At 53.2% G+C, this 15,942-nt stretch overlaps 1 protein-coding gene and 2 long non-coding RNA genes across 7 annotated transcripts in view; 2 read left to right on the top strand and 1 right to left on the bottom strand.

The window, feature by feature from the left end:
* The first annotated feature begins 3,399 nt into the window (after positions 1–3,399).
* LOC106729794 lies at positions 3,400–6,397 on the top strand. Its single transcript, XR_001366204.2, has 3 exons — positions 3,400–3,795; positions 4,567–4,678; positions 4,954–6,397. It is a non-coding gene; the product is annotated as an uncharacterized LOC106729794 (long non-coding RNA).
* A 2,497-nt stretch (positions 6,398–8,894) lies between these two features.
* On the bottom strand, positions 8,895–11,066 carry LOC106729795. Of its 2 annotated transcripts, none has more exons than XR_004317801.1 (3): positions 10,443–11,066; positions 9,174–9,328; positions 8,895–9,045 (listed from the first exon to the last, which is right to left on the bottom strand). It is a non-coding gene; the product is annotated as an uncharacterized LOC106729795 (long non-coding RNA). The 2 variants fall into 2 exon arrangements; XR_001366206.2 differs by having other exon boundaries at positions 9,174–9,243.
* A 2,259-nt stretch (positions 11,067–13,325) lies between these two features.
* The window catches only part of CSF2RA (colony stimulating factor 2 receptor subunit alpha), a 15,484-nt gene continuing 12,867 nt past the window's right edge, over positions 13,326–15,942 (top strand). The window contains exon 1 of one of the 4 annotated variants that reach the window (XM_032474430.1): positions 13,326–13,813. In XM_032474430.1, coding sequence (XP_032330321.1) covers positions 13,687–13,813 — 127 coding nt within the window. In that variant the 5' untranslated portion in view covers positions 13,326–13,686. Of the gene's footprint in view, positions 13,814–13,934; positions 15,442–15,942 lie in introns of those variants that run through there. The other 3 variants (XM_032474431.1, XM_032474433.1, XM_032474432.1) reach the window with 3 other exon arrangements.

Raw genomic sequence — 15,942 nt, 5'->3', positions numbered from 1 at the left:
GGGCCGAGCTCTGGGGGTGGGGAAGGAGCCTGTGGCAGAAAACACTGACCACCAGCGCCAGATGCAGACAGCGGCGGCAGAGCCCGCTACAAAAGCCGCTTCTCGACCACCCATCTCAGCAGACAGCTCCCCACAAGGACCCCTCAAGGTGAGCGTCCCAATTCAGGGGACCCGCCACCCGCTAACAAGTCCAGTAATCCTGAAGCAGCCTGTGACAGGCCTGGGTGCGAAAGTACAAAGCACCGAAAACAAGGTTTCCTCTCTAGAAAATTCTAGCTGCACAAAGTTCATCCTTGCTTTTTGTCCTGTGACAAGATTCAAACCCAAGAAACAAAAGGGGAGAAACAGCTAACCCCACCACATCAAAGCTGAGCGATAAGGCTGAGTGATAATGCGCTCTGGGTGTGGGGCCGGGTGGGAGGGTGCAGCGGGGGGGACAGATGGCAGGGCAGCCAGAGCCAGGGCCCGCTGGGACCCCTGCGCGCGGCCTCCGGGGACTTCCCGCCTCCTGGCGGGGGGTGCTTTCTGGAAAGTGCACGGAGCCCCCGGCATCTCAGGTGCATCTGGCTTGTCTCCATGGGTTAAAACTTTTCCAGGAACAGGGCGCAGCCGTGGGGCCACGGAGGGAGTTTCCACAGCCTCTCTGACAATGGCGATAAGCCTGGGAGATAAGGATGCTGATCTCTGATTTAAATGAGAAAACAAAACAAAACCAAACAAAAACTGTTACCGAGTGGGTTCTGTAACCACCAGGAAAAAGAAAAAAGTCTGCACGTATTCCTGCCATTGGCTCAGACAAACTCTGGTGTGGCCGGCGTGGACCGTGTGGATGGCGTGGACCGTGTGGATGGCGTGGACCGTGGAGATGGTGGGCAAGTGCCCAGTGTGGAAGGAAACACAAAGGCCGAAGGAGGCCTGCTTGGTGGGGCCAAGTGGCCTCTCCTGGGCTCCAGGTTTAGCCTGAGCTTCCCTCTGTACAGCCAGGTTGTCACACATGCCGGCCTCTTCCGGGGCAGGAAATGGGGGTCTGGCTGAGGTTGGAAACCCGAGGACAGAACAGTCAACAGTTTCTCTCCTGTGTGTGCCTCACACGGCATCCCCAGGAAGAAGAGTTTGCACAAGATCCCCATGGGCAGCGTAGCTCTCGCACAATGAGGGGGAGGCACCCGAGATATCCAGGTCCCAAACTGCTTGGTGCCGTGGCACCCACGCTGGGCACAACCCCTGCTTTGCCAAGGCTGTGTTTCCCAGTCCTGTGATGCTGCCACTGGGCTCCAGTCGGAGGCGCCTTTCACTGCCAGCAGCTCCTCCGAGCCCAGCGCTCCCAGACCAGATTTGCAGAGGGAGCTACCGACCCCTAGTGACCAAAACTTCCAAATCAAGGCAAGACCCCAAGGCAGGATGCCGGCCCTACTTCCTTGCCTGCAGCTTAAAGAAATTCCGGCACAGACGGACTCTCCCAAGTTCCATCCAGCAGGACCTGCTGGCCAGGGGCTTTCCTGCAGCTCAGGACTTGCTGAGTCAGAGGGTGGAGGGAGCACCAGGATGTCCCCTCTGGCTAAGGTCACCTGCTGTGGGTAGAATCGTGTCCCCCAAATGATAGGTCCAATTCCTAACCCTGGCACCTGGGAACGGGACCTTATTTGGAAATGGGGACTTTGCAGGTGGGATGGAGTGAAGGGCCTGAGAGGAGGTCCTCCTGGAGGAGGTGGTCCTGCATCCAAGGACAGTGACCTCAGAAGAGACAGAAGAGGAGACACACAGACACAGAGGAGAAGCCACGTGGAGACGGAGGCCGAGACGGGAGGGAGCAGGCCACCAGCCCAGGGATGGACGCCTGGAGCCCCCAGCAGCTGGAAGAGGCAGGAGGGACCCTCCCCAGAGCCTCCGGAGGGAGCGCGGCCCTGGGAGAGCTTGACTTCAGACATCTGGCCTCCAGGACGGGGGAGGGTAAATGCCTGTGGTTTTAAGTCCCTGGTTTGTGGTCATTTGTTATGGCCGCCCCAGGACTCACCTACAATCATGCCACAACGTGGCAGAGAAAGAAATGATCAGGAATTCCCCTGGAAACAGCTGAAATCCCCAAACTGAGTCGGTGGCTTTGCTTTCCAGGGCCTCTCGCCCACAAGCACAAGACATGGCCAGGAGGGGGCAGTGGAGTCCCCGGGACGAGAACGCTTTGGCTGTTGGGGTTTTGCCCTGAGACACAGCTATTTGGGTAAATAAGAAAATGCGCCAAAGACCAGTGGACTGGACACCCCGTGATCCACAGGCAGTTCAAAGACACAAAAATTCTGTAAAGAGAAAGACCCCAGAGAGGCATGTATTCCCCCCTCAACCTGAACCCCCAAAGCATTTGGAGAGGTCTGGGGTGGGGTCACCAGTTTCTCCCTACCAACTCGGAGGGATCCGGCACTCATCTGGCCAGACCTCCAACATCTACTGTTTCTCGGGGCCAAGAGCACCCTAAATATGAACAGTACAAGTCGGGGGGGGGACTTTGCTGAGAGGCTCTGGGATCAGGTGGGCAGAGCCCCCGCCAAGAGGGGCCCACGGTGCCCGGTGGTGCTGCCCAGAGGGTCTGCCCCCAAGGTCATCCTTAAGCCCTGAGCCCTCACTCCAAGGAGACCACCGTCGGTCCCCGGTGGGAGGGTACGGTTGGAAATTAATTCCCAGTAAGAGTCCAGTGGTCAGTGTCCCCTTGAGGACATGCGGGTTGAACAATTCAGGGGTGAGATACAAGTATTTCAAAAGATGCAAACAAAAAACTCTATTTTCATTGCCCCCCAAGTTAGAGAAACCTCTAGCAGCAAAGAGAAAGTTGGGCAAGAAAGACCGGGGTGGGGGGGCCGCCTGGGGGCTGAGCCGTGCAGCCTCGAATGGAGGGGTGCAGAGGGGACCCCGGGCTTTGCTGTGGGTCTGAGACGCAAGGGAGAGCAGTGTCTCCCAGGGATTCTGAAGACGTGTCTCTGCCTGAATTTCTCTCTTCTGATAAGGACGTTGGTCAGATTGGGCGAAGGACCCACCACTCTAACGTCTTCATCAGAATAGGTAACACTTGCAAAATCTCTGTTTCCAAATGTGTTCGTAGTCACAGGTACCAGGGGGGTAGATTTCAGTGTATCTTTGTCATGGGGGTGACAGTTAAACCCACAACAGGGGACCTCGGCCAGAGCACCTCTGACACCGTCCGGCCACCAAAGCGTCCTCGGTCCCTCCTTCACCCTCTGCCTCAGCAAGTCCTGACCCTCAGCAAAGCCCTGGCCCGAAGGTCCCGCGGGCGGAGCTCTTCCAGCTGCAGGCAGGAGAGGGGCGCTGGCCTCCTGTCTCGGGGGCCTGCCTCGATCTGGAAGTTTCGGTCACTAGGGGTCAGTAGCTCCCTCTGCAAACGCGGCCGCGGGGCGCTGGGCGGCAAAGAGAAACTGAAACTTGAAGCGGGCGGCTTAGTGGGAAGACGGGGGGCCCCGGGGTGCGGAGGGCCGGCTGAGCACCCCCCAACCCCGCCCCGAGGGTCCCCAGGCGCAGGAGGACATTCAGCAGAGGGGCGCCGGAGGCCGGGAGGAGTCAGCGCAGGGGCTGCAGGAAAGCACGCTGACAGCTCGGCGTGCACCCGGAGCACCTGTCCTCTGTCCCAGCCGCCCCCCAGGACGGCCTCCTGGACCCCGGTGACAGTCAGCCCAAAGCTGCCATGTGCTTCTCTGTCTCCCAGGACACGGGAAGGTGGAGACAGACGTAGCGGACAGTCCCGCCCTGAACGCAAGGAGATCACATTGTCCACTCGGTGTCTCGGACGCAGTGAGTCCCCACGGGTTCTGTTTCAGGATTTCTCACCGTGTTTCCCCAGCGTTCTTCATCTTGGGCTGGGCCGGGGAGGCTGTCCTCTGCAACCCACCTTTCTTCTCCCCAAACGATGCTCTATGTTCACTTGCCTGTCTTCCCAGAGTTGGGATTTCTCTGAAATAGGGCAGAATGGAGGGGAAGAGCCTCTCCCTTTTGCAGAATGGGTCTTACTTATGTCTCCTGACCTTAAACTTTATACATACATATTTTTTCAGATTCTTTCCCAAAATAGGTTATTACAAGACATTGAATAGAGTTCCCTGTGCTGTACAACAGGTCCTTGAGTTTATTTATTTTATATATAGTCGTGTGTATCTGCTCACCCCAAATTCTAATTTGTCCCTCCCCCCACCTTTCCCCTTTGGTAACCATCATTTTTTGTCTATGTCTGTGAATATATTTCTGTTTTGTAAATAAGGTCATTTGTACCATTTTTTTTTTAGATTCCACATTAAGTGATATCATATGATATTTATCTTTCTCTCTCTGACTTACTTCACTTAGAATGACAATCTCCAGGTCCATCCATGTTGCTGCCAATGGCATTATTTCATCCTTTTTAATGGCTGAGTAGTATTCCATTGTGCAAATACACCACATCTTCTTTATCCAGTCATCTGTCAATGGACAGACTTAGGTTGCTTCCATGTCTTGGCTACTGTAAATAGTGCTGCTGTGAACATTGAGTACATCTTGACCTTAAATGTTTGCAATTCTTTTCATTAGGAAGTAAATCAGAACATCCCAAAAGCAGAGACTACCCACTCATCACTAACCCGGCTTCAGGAACGTGCAGACTTTACCTGTTTCCCCACTGAACCTCGGTTCTACCTGGAAGGTGAGACTTTACAGGAGAAGAAATAAAATGGTAGGGTAAGTCCCAAGGAGAGGTCTTTGCTGAAGGAACAGGCATGGTGTCCACAATCTACTTGGCTTCCTAAATAATGGACACAAAAGTGACACTGATGAAGATGTTCTGGACACTTCCACCCCACCTTGACCCGCCAGGACTGAGGAGGATTGTGCCAGAAGTGGGTGCCCCTCAGGAACCCTGGTGTCTCGGATCCCTGGGGCCTCACCTGCGTCTCCTGCACCTGTGTCCCTGTCACCCAGGACTCTTCTGCGCCCTCGTGGGCTGACAGCCCAGAGACGCCTCCTCCTCTGCCTGGAAAATGCACTCAAGACGGACAATACATCAGGTTCCATGGAGCAGACAGACTCCCCTCCTTCTGCCCTCAGTCCGTGGAGCCCAGGTGACTTCGGTGTTACACCTGCTTCCAAGCCCAGCAGCCAAGAAGTCCCAGGTCATCTCCAGCACCTTGAAGATCTGCCTTGGAGTGTCCTGGGGCGGCTGTGACGAAGTGCCCCAAACTGGGGGCTTAGAACCACAGGCATCCATCCTTCCCCAGAGCTGGAGACCAGACATCTGAGGTCAAGGTGTCCCAGGGCCACGCTCCCTCCGGAGGCTCCAGGGGAGGGTCCCTCCTGCCTCTTCCAGCTGCTGGGGGCTCCAGGCGTCCATCCCTGGGCTGGTGGTCACCTCCCTCCCGTCTCTGCCTCCGTCTCCATGTGGCGTCTCCTCTGTGTCTGTGTGTCTCCTCTTCTGTCTCTTCTGAGGTCACTGTCCTTGGATGCAGGACCACCTCCTCCAGGAGGACCTCCTCTCAGGCCCTTCACTCCATCCCATCTGCAGAGACCCTGTTTCCATATATGGCCCCATTCTGAGGTTCCAGTGGACATAAATCAGAGGACACTTGTCAGCCTCCTCCAGGGAATTCCTGTGCCTTTTTTTCATTTATATTTCTTTCTGTTTTACAGAAGTATAGTGAATTCCAATGTGTCCTGTGTCTTTAACCAGGACACCCCAGGGACCTCCTTGGGCTGGCTCACTGAGTGATCCCAAAGCAGCCCAGAAGCCGGGTCACTGCATCCGCGAAGAGAGAGTGCCCATTAGCATCACGCAGCCAGGTCCTGTTTCAGTCTGGTGGCCACATTCTCCAAATTCGTTGTCAGCAGACAGACCGCGGAAGAACGTCTTCCTGGAATTTCTGCTTCAAGATGGTCCACAGCTGAGTGAAGTAAGACAGACAGAGACACATATAGGGTATCACTTGTACGTGGAATCTAAAACAAATTTTTTTTCAAATGATGCAAGTTCTATTTACAAACCAAAAATGAACTCAGAGACATAATGAACTAACTATGGTTATTAAAGGGGAAAGGAGGCGGGACGGATAAGTCAGGAGTCTGGGATGGGCAGATACACATGACTGTATATAAAATAGATAAACAGGAAGGTCCTACTGTACGCACAGGGAACTATACCTTGTAACAACCTAAATGGAAAAAATATGAAAAGACAATATTTATATATGTCTATGCGAAAAAAAAAAATATGTTCCTTCTTCTGCCTGAGGGTCCAGGTATGTCAAATTCCAGAGATTCCGCACCCATGGGACCACACGGGTGTGGCCTCACCCGTGCGTCGGACAGTCAGGTGTTTTGCTATTAAAGACTCCCTCCCTCAGGCTGCAGCCTGGAAGTGGAGGTCGCGGAATCCGTCTGCACCCCTTGTGGTTTTCAGTCTGCCCCCCTCACCTCATTCCAAGATCGCACCTTGACAGGGATGCTGGGCCCGGCAGAGCCGGACACAGGCTTGTCGTCGAAGCCATGCTCACGTCCCAGATGCACCATGAGGCCAAACAAACGGAAACGCTGGAGTTTGCAGCCAAGAAAGGTTTATGGCAGGACCCCGCCAGGGGAAGGGGTGGTTCTTGCTTAAAAGCCCCAAACTCCCCATGGTTTGAGGGGAGACATTTCTAATAGGCAAAATGTGGGGTGGGGGCTGCAGGGGTGTGACTTGTCTTCTGATGGGCCGGTGGGGAGGCACCAGGACGGGGCTCCAGGAATCCTGGGCTCAGCCTGAAGGCGCCATCCTCCACCTGGGCGGGGGCCTCAGTTCCTTCAGGAGAACTCGGACGCATTGTTCTGGATGTGCTTCCCCAAGGCTGCACTCTTGTTTCTTGAAGGTTGTTCCCTTGTTCTCTGCATCCCCGCCCTTCCCTGATTAGCTACTGTTTTGACTCTGTCCTTTGGAGCTCAGGGAAGGCCCAGGAGGCTGAAGGAAGTCTGTCCCACTAACAAGAAACGGGAAGTGGGGGGAAGGGACAGTCCTGCTTGGTTTTACCCTGAAGGGCAGAGTCAGGGGAGTTGACTCAGGTGACAGGTCTGAACGCCTGGGAGGAGGTGGGGTGGAGGGACGGGCCAGGACCCAGGGCAGCCTGAGATCACGGGGTCCCCAGGGAGGAAGAGGGTCTTGTAGACACCCACACACAACGGCTTCTTCAAGAACCACAGCGGGGCTGAGACAGGAGGGAAGGGGCGGGGCAGAGCCTTGAAAGGAGTGACACAGGAATCAGCACCAAGCTGGCACAGAAGTCAACTCCCAGCGGACCCGGAGGCGCAGGGTGGCGGGCGCTTCGCCCTCCTGTAGACCTTGAGCGAGGCTACGCTCCTTGTAACGCATCAGCAGGGCCAGTGGCGCTCCCACGGGCGCCGTGCCTGTCCCAGGCTGACCCTGAGAGGTCGGAGAGTGGGCGGTGGTCCAGTCCCTGGGAATCCCCGCCCCTTCCCCAAAGCAGCTGGAACAATCCGCCTACTTGTCAGCATGTGAGATAACAGGGCCCATAAAAACCAACAGCCCACAGCTCGTGGCCTTTCTCTTGCCTTGTGAGACGGCCGCACTCTGTCTGCGGAGCGTGTTTCTGCTTTTCCTTTAAAGTGAGCGCCCAGCCCAGCACCTCGCGGCCTCTCCGGCCACCTGAGATGGCCGCACTCAGTCTAGGGCGCGTGCATCTCTCTGAATAAATCCGCTTTTACTCAAGTGTGGCTCGCTCTTGAATTCTTTCCTGCACGGAGCGAAGGACCCACACTTGGCAGGGCGCATCCCAGGGACCTACCTGGCACCTGGGACACGGCCATCCTCTCCTGCCCCAGATGTTTCCTGCATCAGTGGGGCCTTCAACTAGGAGTCTCACTCTGCTGTGTAAATTTTCTGAGGATGAAAGGCTGTCCCACCTCTGACTTCCAAGAAAGCCAGCTCCTGGAGACGTTGCAGGGGGAAGGGACCCTCCTACACTGTGCATGCGAAGGCAGACTGCTGCAGCCGCTACGGACAACAGCCTGGTGATTCCTCAAAAAACTAAAAATAGGACCAGGAGGAGACGGCGTGGAGTCCCGGCGAGTCAGGCAAAAAAGCTAAAGAGAACCGAAAAAGTTCCCAAGCCTCCTGCCAAGCCGAGCAAAGTAGCGGAGGACACGGAGGAGGAAGAAAGAGAGACCACGTCCCAGGCCCGGTCTGCAAGGGCCAGTGGGAAAATAAGGAACAAATTCTCATCTTTTCTTCCAGAGAAGTGAATTTCAGAACAAGACATTTAAAGCAAGACTTGAGAATGTTGATATCTCCTTCTTTTTTTTTCCCCTTTTTCAGTTTTATTGGGTAGAATTGTTACTGTTCGACTGCACACACACATTACACTGCATGTAAATACATGTGCACGATGTACTGCACATGTATTTTTACTTTACATATGTGTGCTGTGCATTGTCTCTGAGAACAATTTAGAGCTTCAGCTTTTTAAACTTACATAGTTGTCAAAGGAATCAAGCCAGCCCCAAAATAAGAATCAAAAGAATGTGGTCATCCAGTCATAAATCGGCTGACATATATTCAAGAAATCAGTCATCTGAGTTATAAATAATGACTAATTCAGTTGTGTCCTTATTTATTTTATTTATTTATTTATTTTAGATTCCACATATAAGAGATCTCATATGGTCTTTTTCTTTCTCTTTCTGACTTATTTCACTTACAATGATCATCTCCAGGTCCATCCATGTTGCTGCAAATGGCATTATTTTATTCTTTTTCATGGCTGAGTAATATTCCATTGTATAAATACACCACATCTTCTTTATCTAGTCATCTGTTGATGGATGTTTGGAATCTTTCCATGTCTTGGCTGTTGTAAATAGTGCTTCTGTGAACCCTGGGGTGTAGGTGTCTTTTTTAATTTTATTTTTCTCTGGGTATATGCTGAGGAGTGGGGTTGCTGCATCCCATGGTAAGTCTATGTTTAGTTTTTTTAAGGAACCTCCATACTGTCCTCCATAGTGGCTTGTTGAGGCCTCCTCCCAAAGCAGACACTAAAATGGATCGGAAAGATAAGTTATTTGTTGATTAACGAGGTTTGTGAAATGAAAAAACTGAAATAAATGTATTGATGTTGAAGCTAAGAAAAAACAAGGTCTCTGTATGTGGCTTTCAAACTCACCTCATGGACCATCTGCTAAATTCCTTGTTCAAAATATTCACACCCTAGAGGAGCTACTGATGAGTGGAAACTGAAAAAAAAAGGTTTTCAGTCCTACTGTACAGCACAGGGAACTATATTCCAATGTCTTGTAATAACCTCTAAAGGAAAAGAATCTGAAATAAAATAAATATATATATAGCTGAATCATTGTTCTGTACACCTGAAATTAGCACAATGTTGTTAATCCACTCTACTGCAATTTAAAATGATAAAAGAAATAAAAATAGAAGAAAAATTTTAAAAACAAAATGCTAGGAAAGAAAGAAGGAAGGAAGAGACAGAAGAAAAGAAAACGACAGAAGAAGGAAGGAGGAAAGGAAAGGAAGGAAGGAAGGAAGGAAGAAGAAATTAACCCCCCATCCCCCACCACCTCCCTCCGTCCGTCCAGGCCTTCCTGACTCTGCCTTCCCCCGCCTCCCGACTATCCCTCACCCCCACACCTCACGACTCCCTCCATCCCTCCTCCAGAACCCGCCAGCTCCCGCCCTCCCTCACCGATCCCTCCCTCCGTCCGTTCCCTTCCTTCCTTCCTTCCTTCGTCCGTACCGCCTCCCTCCCTCCCTAAATCACACTCCCAAAGAAAAGAAAGAAAGAAACCAAACCCAGCCCAGCCCAGGCTTCGCGTTGCCTGAAGGTGCCCCCTCCAGACGCTGAGCTGAGACAGGATGGGGCCCCGACCGTCCCCCCGGGAAGTGCAGAGGCTGGCTCAGTCAGGAAGTTGAGAAATTCTGGCTGACGCCATTTGGAAATATGTCTCAAAGCATCTGCTTCCATTTCTGGGGAAAGAGATGTTGCAACTTGCCGGCCTGTACCCTCCCCGGAAAGCTCGCTGAGGTCCTGCCTCTGAGAGGCGGCCGGCCCCCACCTCTGTCTCTCTCTGGAAGAGCAGCTGTCTCTGCCCCCCTCTTTCTTCTGGGACCTGAAGGAGAGTCCGGAGGGCGCGGAGGGAGGGAGGGTGTGAGTCTGGGGCAAAGGAGTATGTCCACCAAGCACCTAGAGCCGGCTTCTCAGATCAGCGCTGGGGGCCCTGGGGCGGGACGGCTCTCTGATGGGGGGCGTCCTGTGCACCGCGGGGTGTGGAGCTGCACCCCTGGCCTCCGCCCTCCAGATTCTGGAAGCACTCCCCACCCTAATGTCCCCGGGCATCACCAAGTGTCCCCTGTGGGGAGGAGAGCAAAATCTCCCCCAGCTGGAAACGCCTGTTGGACGGCATGTCAGCAAACCCACCTCTGGGAGGCTGGGGCAGGGGGCAGGTCTGGTGCGAAGTAGGGCCGAAGCTGAATTGAATCCGTGAGAAGGCGGGTCTGGTGTGGACGAGGAAAGCGGTGCCTGGACGCTGACCGCTCGGCTGGTACCACCGGGCTCTCCAGCTCCGCATGTCACCGGCGGGGCCTTAGACGTGGCTCTTTGCGAGCTCAGGGGAAGGCGGGCTGGGGGGTCTCAGCCCGGCTGTGGGCGGGATTGTCTACACAGCCTGGAGCCGCCCCCACTTCCCTATTTAGCGCCTGGCGTCAGAGCCACGGCTCCAGCATCTGAGTTCAGTAAAATCTGCCCCAACGCAGACACCCAGCGCCTCCTCACCATTTCTTACTAGGCTGTGACTCTCAGACTGGCTGCCCCAGATCTGCTTTAGAAAAAGCCACCTTTTGAAAACGATTCAATCCTCACCGAAGTGCATTCCTGTTTTTCTGTCTCATGGCAACGGGACGGCTCGTCAATGGTCCCGCTGACCTTCTTGAATATGCTTTTATTTTGTTTCCACCCCAGTCAGGACAGCCTTTAAAATGAATGGGCATCTTGGTTTTTTGTTTTTGTTTTTTTTCTGATGGTGACACACCCAGAAAGACAGAACCCGTTTCTCATCAGGGAAAAAAACAAATTAAGAAGAGAACATTAAATTTTTTTCATCTACATTTAGAAATTTTCGAATAAGAGAAATGATGAGGAAAATAATGCAGGAGTCGTGGGATTTCACAAACGTTATTCAGTTGCCCTGTTTCTTTTTGTCGTTCATTAATTCATTCTTCATTTTCCTGCATTCATTCATTCAGCCAATAGATACTGCATACAACATGTGCCCTCATTCCAGCCGCTCAGGCTACGACCGAACTTCCCCACCCCTGGGCCTGGGCCACCGGAACATCGGCATTGCAGCTAAATTTTCAGAAACAAATTATATACAAGAGGAGAGTTTTCATTGCTGTGGAGGGAAGTGAGGAGGCAGGCAGCCTCAGGAAGGGTTCGAAATGATCCAGGGTCTCGAATGACCAAGAAGGTATTGAATATAGTTCCCTGTGCTCTACGGAAGAAATTTGATTTTTATCTATACAGTGGTTAATATTTGCAAAACTGAAACTCCCAAATGTACCCCTTCCCACCCACTTTCCCTGGTAACCATAAGATTGTTTACTATGTCTGCGAGTCTGTTTCTGTTTTGTAGATGAGTTCTTTGGTGTCCCCTTTTTTCTCTCCTTTTTTTTAGATTCCACATATAAGTGATCTCATATGGTATTTTTCTTTCTCTTTCTAGCTTACTTCACTTAGAATGAAGATCTCTAGGTCCATCCATGTTGCTGCTAATGGCATGATTTTATTATTTTTCATGGCTGAGTAGTATTCCACTGTATAAATATACCACAGAGTCTTCATCCAGTCATCGGTCGATGGACATTTAGGTTGTTTCCATGTCTTGGCTGTTGTAAACAGTGCTGCTGTGAACATTGGGGTGCAGGTGTCTTTTTTAATTAGAGTTTTCTCCAGATATATGCCCAGGAGTGGGATTCCTGGGTCATACGATAAGTCTGTTTTCAGTCTTTTGAGGAATCTCCATACTGTTTTCCACAGTGGCTGCACCAAACTGCATTCCCACCAGCAGTGAAGGAGGGTTCCCTTTTCTCCACACCCTCTCCAGCATTTATTGCTTGTGGACCTTTGAATGATGGCCATTCTGACTGCCTTTTTTTTCCCAGAAATTGACAAGTTGTTCCTAAAATTCGTACAGAAATGCAAGGGATTCAGAATACCCCAAAACAATCTTGAGAGGATCGAGGATGGAGGAGTCCTGCTTCCTTGGAGTGAGGGATGGGCAGTGATTCCCCTTCTCATCCACCAACCCAAACCTTGGTGACCTGTCACCCACCCACCTGCCGGCAGCAGCAGTGGAGCGGAGGGTTGGAGCTGCAGGGAATCACGTAACCTTTCGCTCCTCATGTGCCACGTCCTTCCATACTCAGTATCACAGTGTGACCCATGACAAAGGTTACACCTGACCTTTCATCAAGGTTAAGACATATGGTGTCAGGAAAAAAAAAAAAAAAAAAAACCTCAAACCCCAAAGAGAGAAAGTAAAAATGAGAATACATTGTGCCTTCTGTTAAAGTGACAGAGTGTCCAGTTACCAGCAGCCTTGTACTGGCCCCCCAGCCCGTTCCTCCACGCCCTCCCCAGGCAGCCGCAGAAGGGCCCTTGAAAGCCACCCGAGGCCAGGCAGGGTCTCCTTTACTCCCGTGCCCATTGCCCACAGCCTGGTGGATCTCGGAGCGGATCTGAAAAAGTCAGGGCGAAAGCAGAAAGGGTGAATTAGCAGATACACACTACCGTATATAAAATAGATAAACAGCAAAGACCTGCCGTGTAGCACAGGGAACTATATTCAGTTCCTAGTAACAACCTTAATGAAAAAGAATTTGAAAAACAATATATATATAAATGAATCACTACACTGTGTAGCAGAAATGAATGCAACATTGTAAGTCTACTGTACTTCAATTTTAAAAAAAAGGGGGGGAAGGGTCCCAAGAAACAGCACGCCACTTGTGCAGACCATGAGTTTTTGTGCATCCTCTTGGCCGGACCCAGCACCTGCAGGGTCTAAACAGGTAGTGTGCCGGGGTCCCAGAGACCACAGAACCTTGTTACATTCATGGTTCTGTGTTGATTTATTTATCATCTACTTATTTATTTATTTGGTCCGACTCTTGGGAGGAGGTCCTTTTCAACAGGGATGCTCAGAGTGGTCAGGGAGACCAAAGGACCTACCTCGGTGCCTGCTGAGAGCAGACCTGGGAGCCCCCTGGTTGAAGTTTAGGGAAGATAACCTCCTTCTCTGTACTGATGGTGAAGGGGGCAGCACCACCATGAAGGCGTGTTCTGTCTGGCTGCCTTGCACTTTGGAAAGTTCCAAGGTCAGCTTCAGTCCTTTGAGGATGTCCCCCTCTGCTTCTGCACGGACACCAACGGTTTGAGTGTCCACATGTGTCTCCTGGGCTTGGCTTTTCTCAGCACCTCCTAGGGGTGTGTGTGTGTGTGTGTGTGTGTGTGTGTGTGAGACTCGGGACCTATCTAACGGGACTCTCTGAGACCACAGGCAGATGACGTATAAGGTTCCCAATTCCCTGTGATGACAAAGACTGGGGAGGAAATTAAGGAGAAAAAAAAAAAAAGGAAGAGACTGGGTTGAAATGTCCTTGTCATGCAATTGCCACGCGACCTTTGGGACGACGGGGAGAGCCGTCAGGCAGCACGGCCAGATGCGGGCGCGGCGGGGATCAGCCCAGAGGAGCGCAGGTTGGCAGAGGCCTCGTGTCTGGTGCGGTGGGGTAAGCCGGTCCCCTGGACCCTGGGGTCCTCGCAAGTGTCAAGTCACTAGGGGACCGATTCCTGCTTCTGCTGCTGCTGGCAGCTGGCGCCCCGGGTCGGTGAGAACCTGGGTGGGGGGTGGGGATAAAAGCTGCTGGATAAAGGGCACCGAGGTCAGGAGGGTGACGGGGGACCAGTGACCGGACCGCGCGTAGGCGCTGCGTGTTCGGGCCCGAGTCTGCCGGTGGGCAGCGGGAGCTTGCGGAGCTCCCCGGGGCAAAGCCACGCCTGTGCGGGTTGGAACCTGGTTTGGATTTCCTCCAGAAGCTCTGGTGGGTCTGTTCGGAAGCGACGTGCGGTGTCGCTGGGGACCATGGCATTTTCCTTACGCTGCCCCAGAGCTCGAAATGCAAGCTTCTCCCAGGGTGCCCGCGCCCCCGCCTCCCCCGCCAGGTGCGTCCTGGGTGCGCTGAAGTTGGCAGGTGTCTGAGAGATGGTCTCAGAGCCTTCATCCCCGCCGACATGGATGGGAAGCTGCCATCTGTAAAAGGGGAAAGAAAACCCAGTCTGATGAAAACCAAAAGAAGAAGGGAAAGTGGTTACAAAACACAAAAAAGACGGCGTGGTTACGTTCTAGTGAAATGCTCAGAGTGGACAAGTTCATCAAGACAAGGCACATGGGGGTTCCGAGGGGCTGGGGGAGGGAGTGACTGATTACAATTATACTCCATGTGAATTTTGCCTCAATTTTTTTTTTTTAAATGGAGGCAGAAAAATAAAATAAAACCAGATCTCCACATTGGAGCGGGTACCAGGAGCTGCCTCGTGGGGTGGGAGTGAGAGTCACACCAGGGACCGGCTGCACAGGACGGGCACCCTGATAAATCCCAGGGGATGGTTACTTCGAGCTGCGCCTGAATTCCCCCGGGGGATTTTCTCAGACTCCTCGTAGCCGTAGGCTACAATGAACCCATTATTTAAATCGGCAACTTCCGCGTGGATTTCTGTGTCCCTTTGTGGTACGTGAGAACTCAGTTTTTTTTTTTTTTTCTTCAAGTCAAGTTTGCAGAAGTTTCTTATTTTACCCCATCACAATGAGCAAGAAAAAGCCAAGCTGAGCTCAGAGGAAGCTGGATGGGGAACCATCCTGCGGAGTGTCTGTGGACCTGAGAGCGAGCGTACCCGCGGGCGCCAGCTGCACATCCGCCCCCCGGGGGAGGTGCAGCGGGAGACTCTCAGGAGAAAGGTGGACCCAAGACGCTGAAGGGCGGAGGGACAGGTGGTGGAAAATGCAGGTGGTACAACCGGAGAGCGCAAAGACGCCTCAGAATGTGGCCCTCCCCGCCCCGCCCGCTGCCCGTCCCCCTCCTGACTAAGGGCCGCTCAGCTCAAACCACAAGGGCATTGCACAAAGTGCAGATGTGAAAATTAAGGCAGTGGCCCCGAGCGGACAGAGGAGCAGAGTGGACCAGCCCAAGGAAGGACCTCCCCCAGGGCCTCCGGGGGTGCAGGGTGGGGGCCCCCCGCCCCACCCAGCGCAGAGCGTCGGGGACAAGACACGGAGGAAGGCTGGGTGTGGCCATGTCCAGCTTGCAGGTGGAGGAAGTTGCTGCTTCTCCATCCCCCGGGGACATGCGATGCGAACCAGGTGGGGAGGTTGGACTCGGGTCTGGTCTCTGGCTTTTATTTCCTCCCTGGTAGCAAGTGAGGTTCCCTGGGGGGCCCGGGGGGCACTCAGGGAGGTTGGGAAAGGACGCCGGTTCACGGAAACAGCAGGGAATTAAATGAAGGAGGTGCAGGCGATTTCTTGGAAGAGACGGTGTGGGGTGTGAGGAAAGGGTGGCCTGGGGCTCATGATGCTCAGCAGACTGGGACCGCAGTGACCTGGTCTCTGACAGGGGGTGGCCCAGGTGCTGACGGGCTGGGGGGTTGGAGGTACCAGGACAGCTGGGGTGAAGGGGACGGTCTTTGCCAGGGGAGATGGCTCATGGGAGTTGGGGAGGTCACCTTGAAGATGCCACGTCACCCAGGGCGACCCAGGGAAAGGGCGGAATTCCACGGAGAACGCAGGCCAGCGGTCAGCTGATGGTGGGTCCTGTAGGTGGGCAGGAGGCCTTGGCAGAGGGCGAGGGAGCCCTCTGGGTGGGGC

Source organism: Camelus ferus, chromosome X (assembly GCF_009834535.1).
Source record: "Camelus ferus isolate YT-003-E chromosome X, BCGSAC_Cfer_1.0, whole genome shotgun sequence".
Lineage (NCBI taxonomy): Eukaryota > Metazoa > Chordata > Mammalia > Artiodactyla > Camelidae > Camelus > Camelus ferus.
This window is presented reverse-complemented; position numbering and strand designations above follow the sequence as displayed.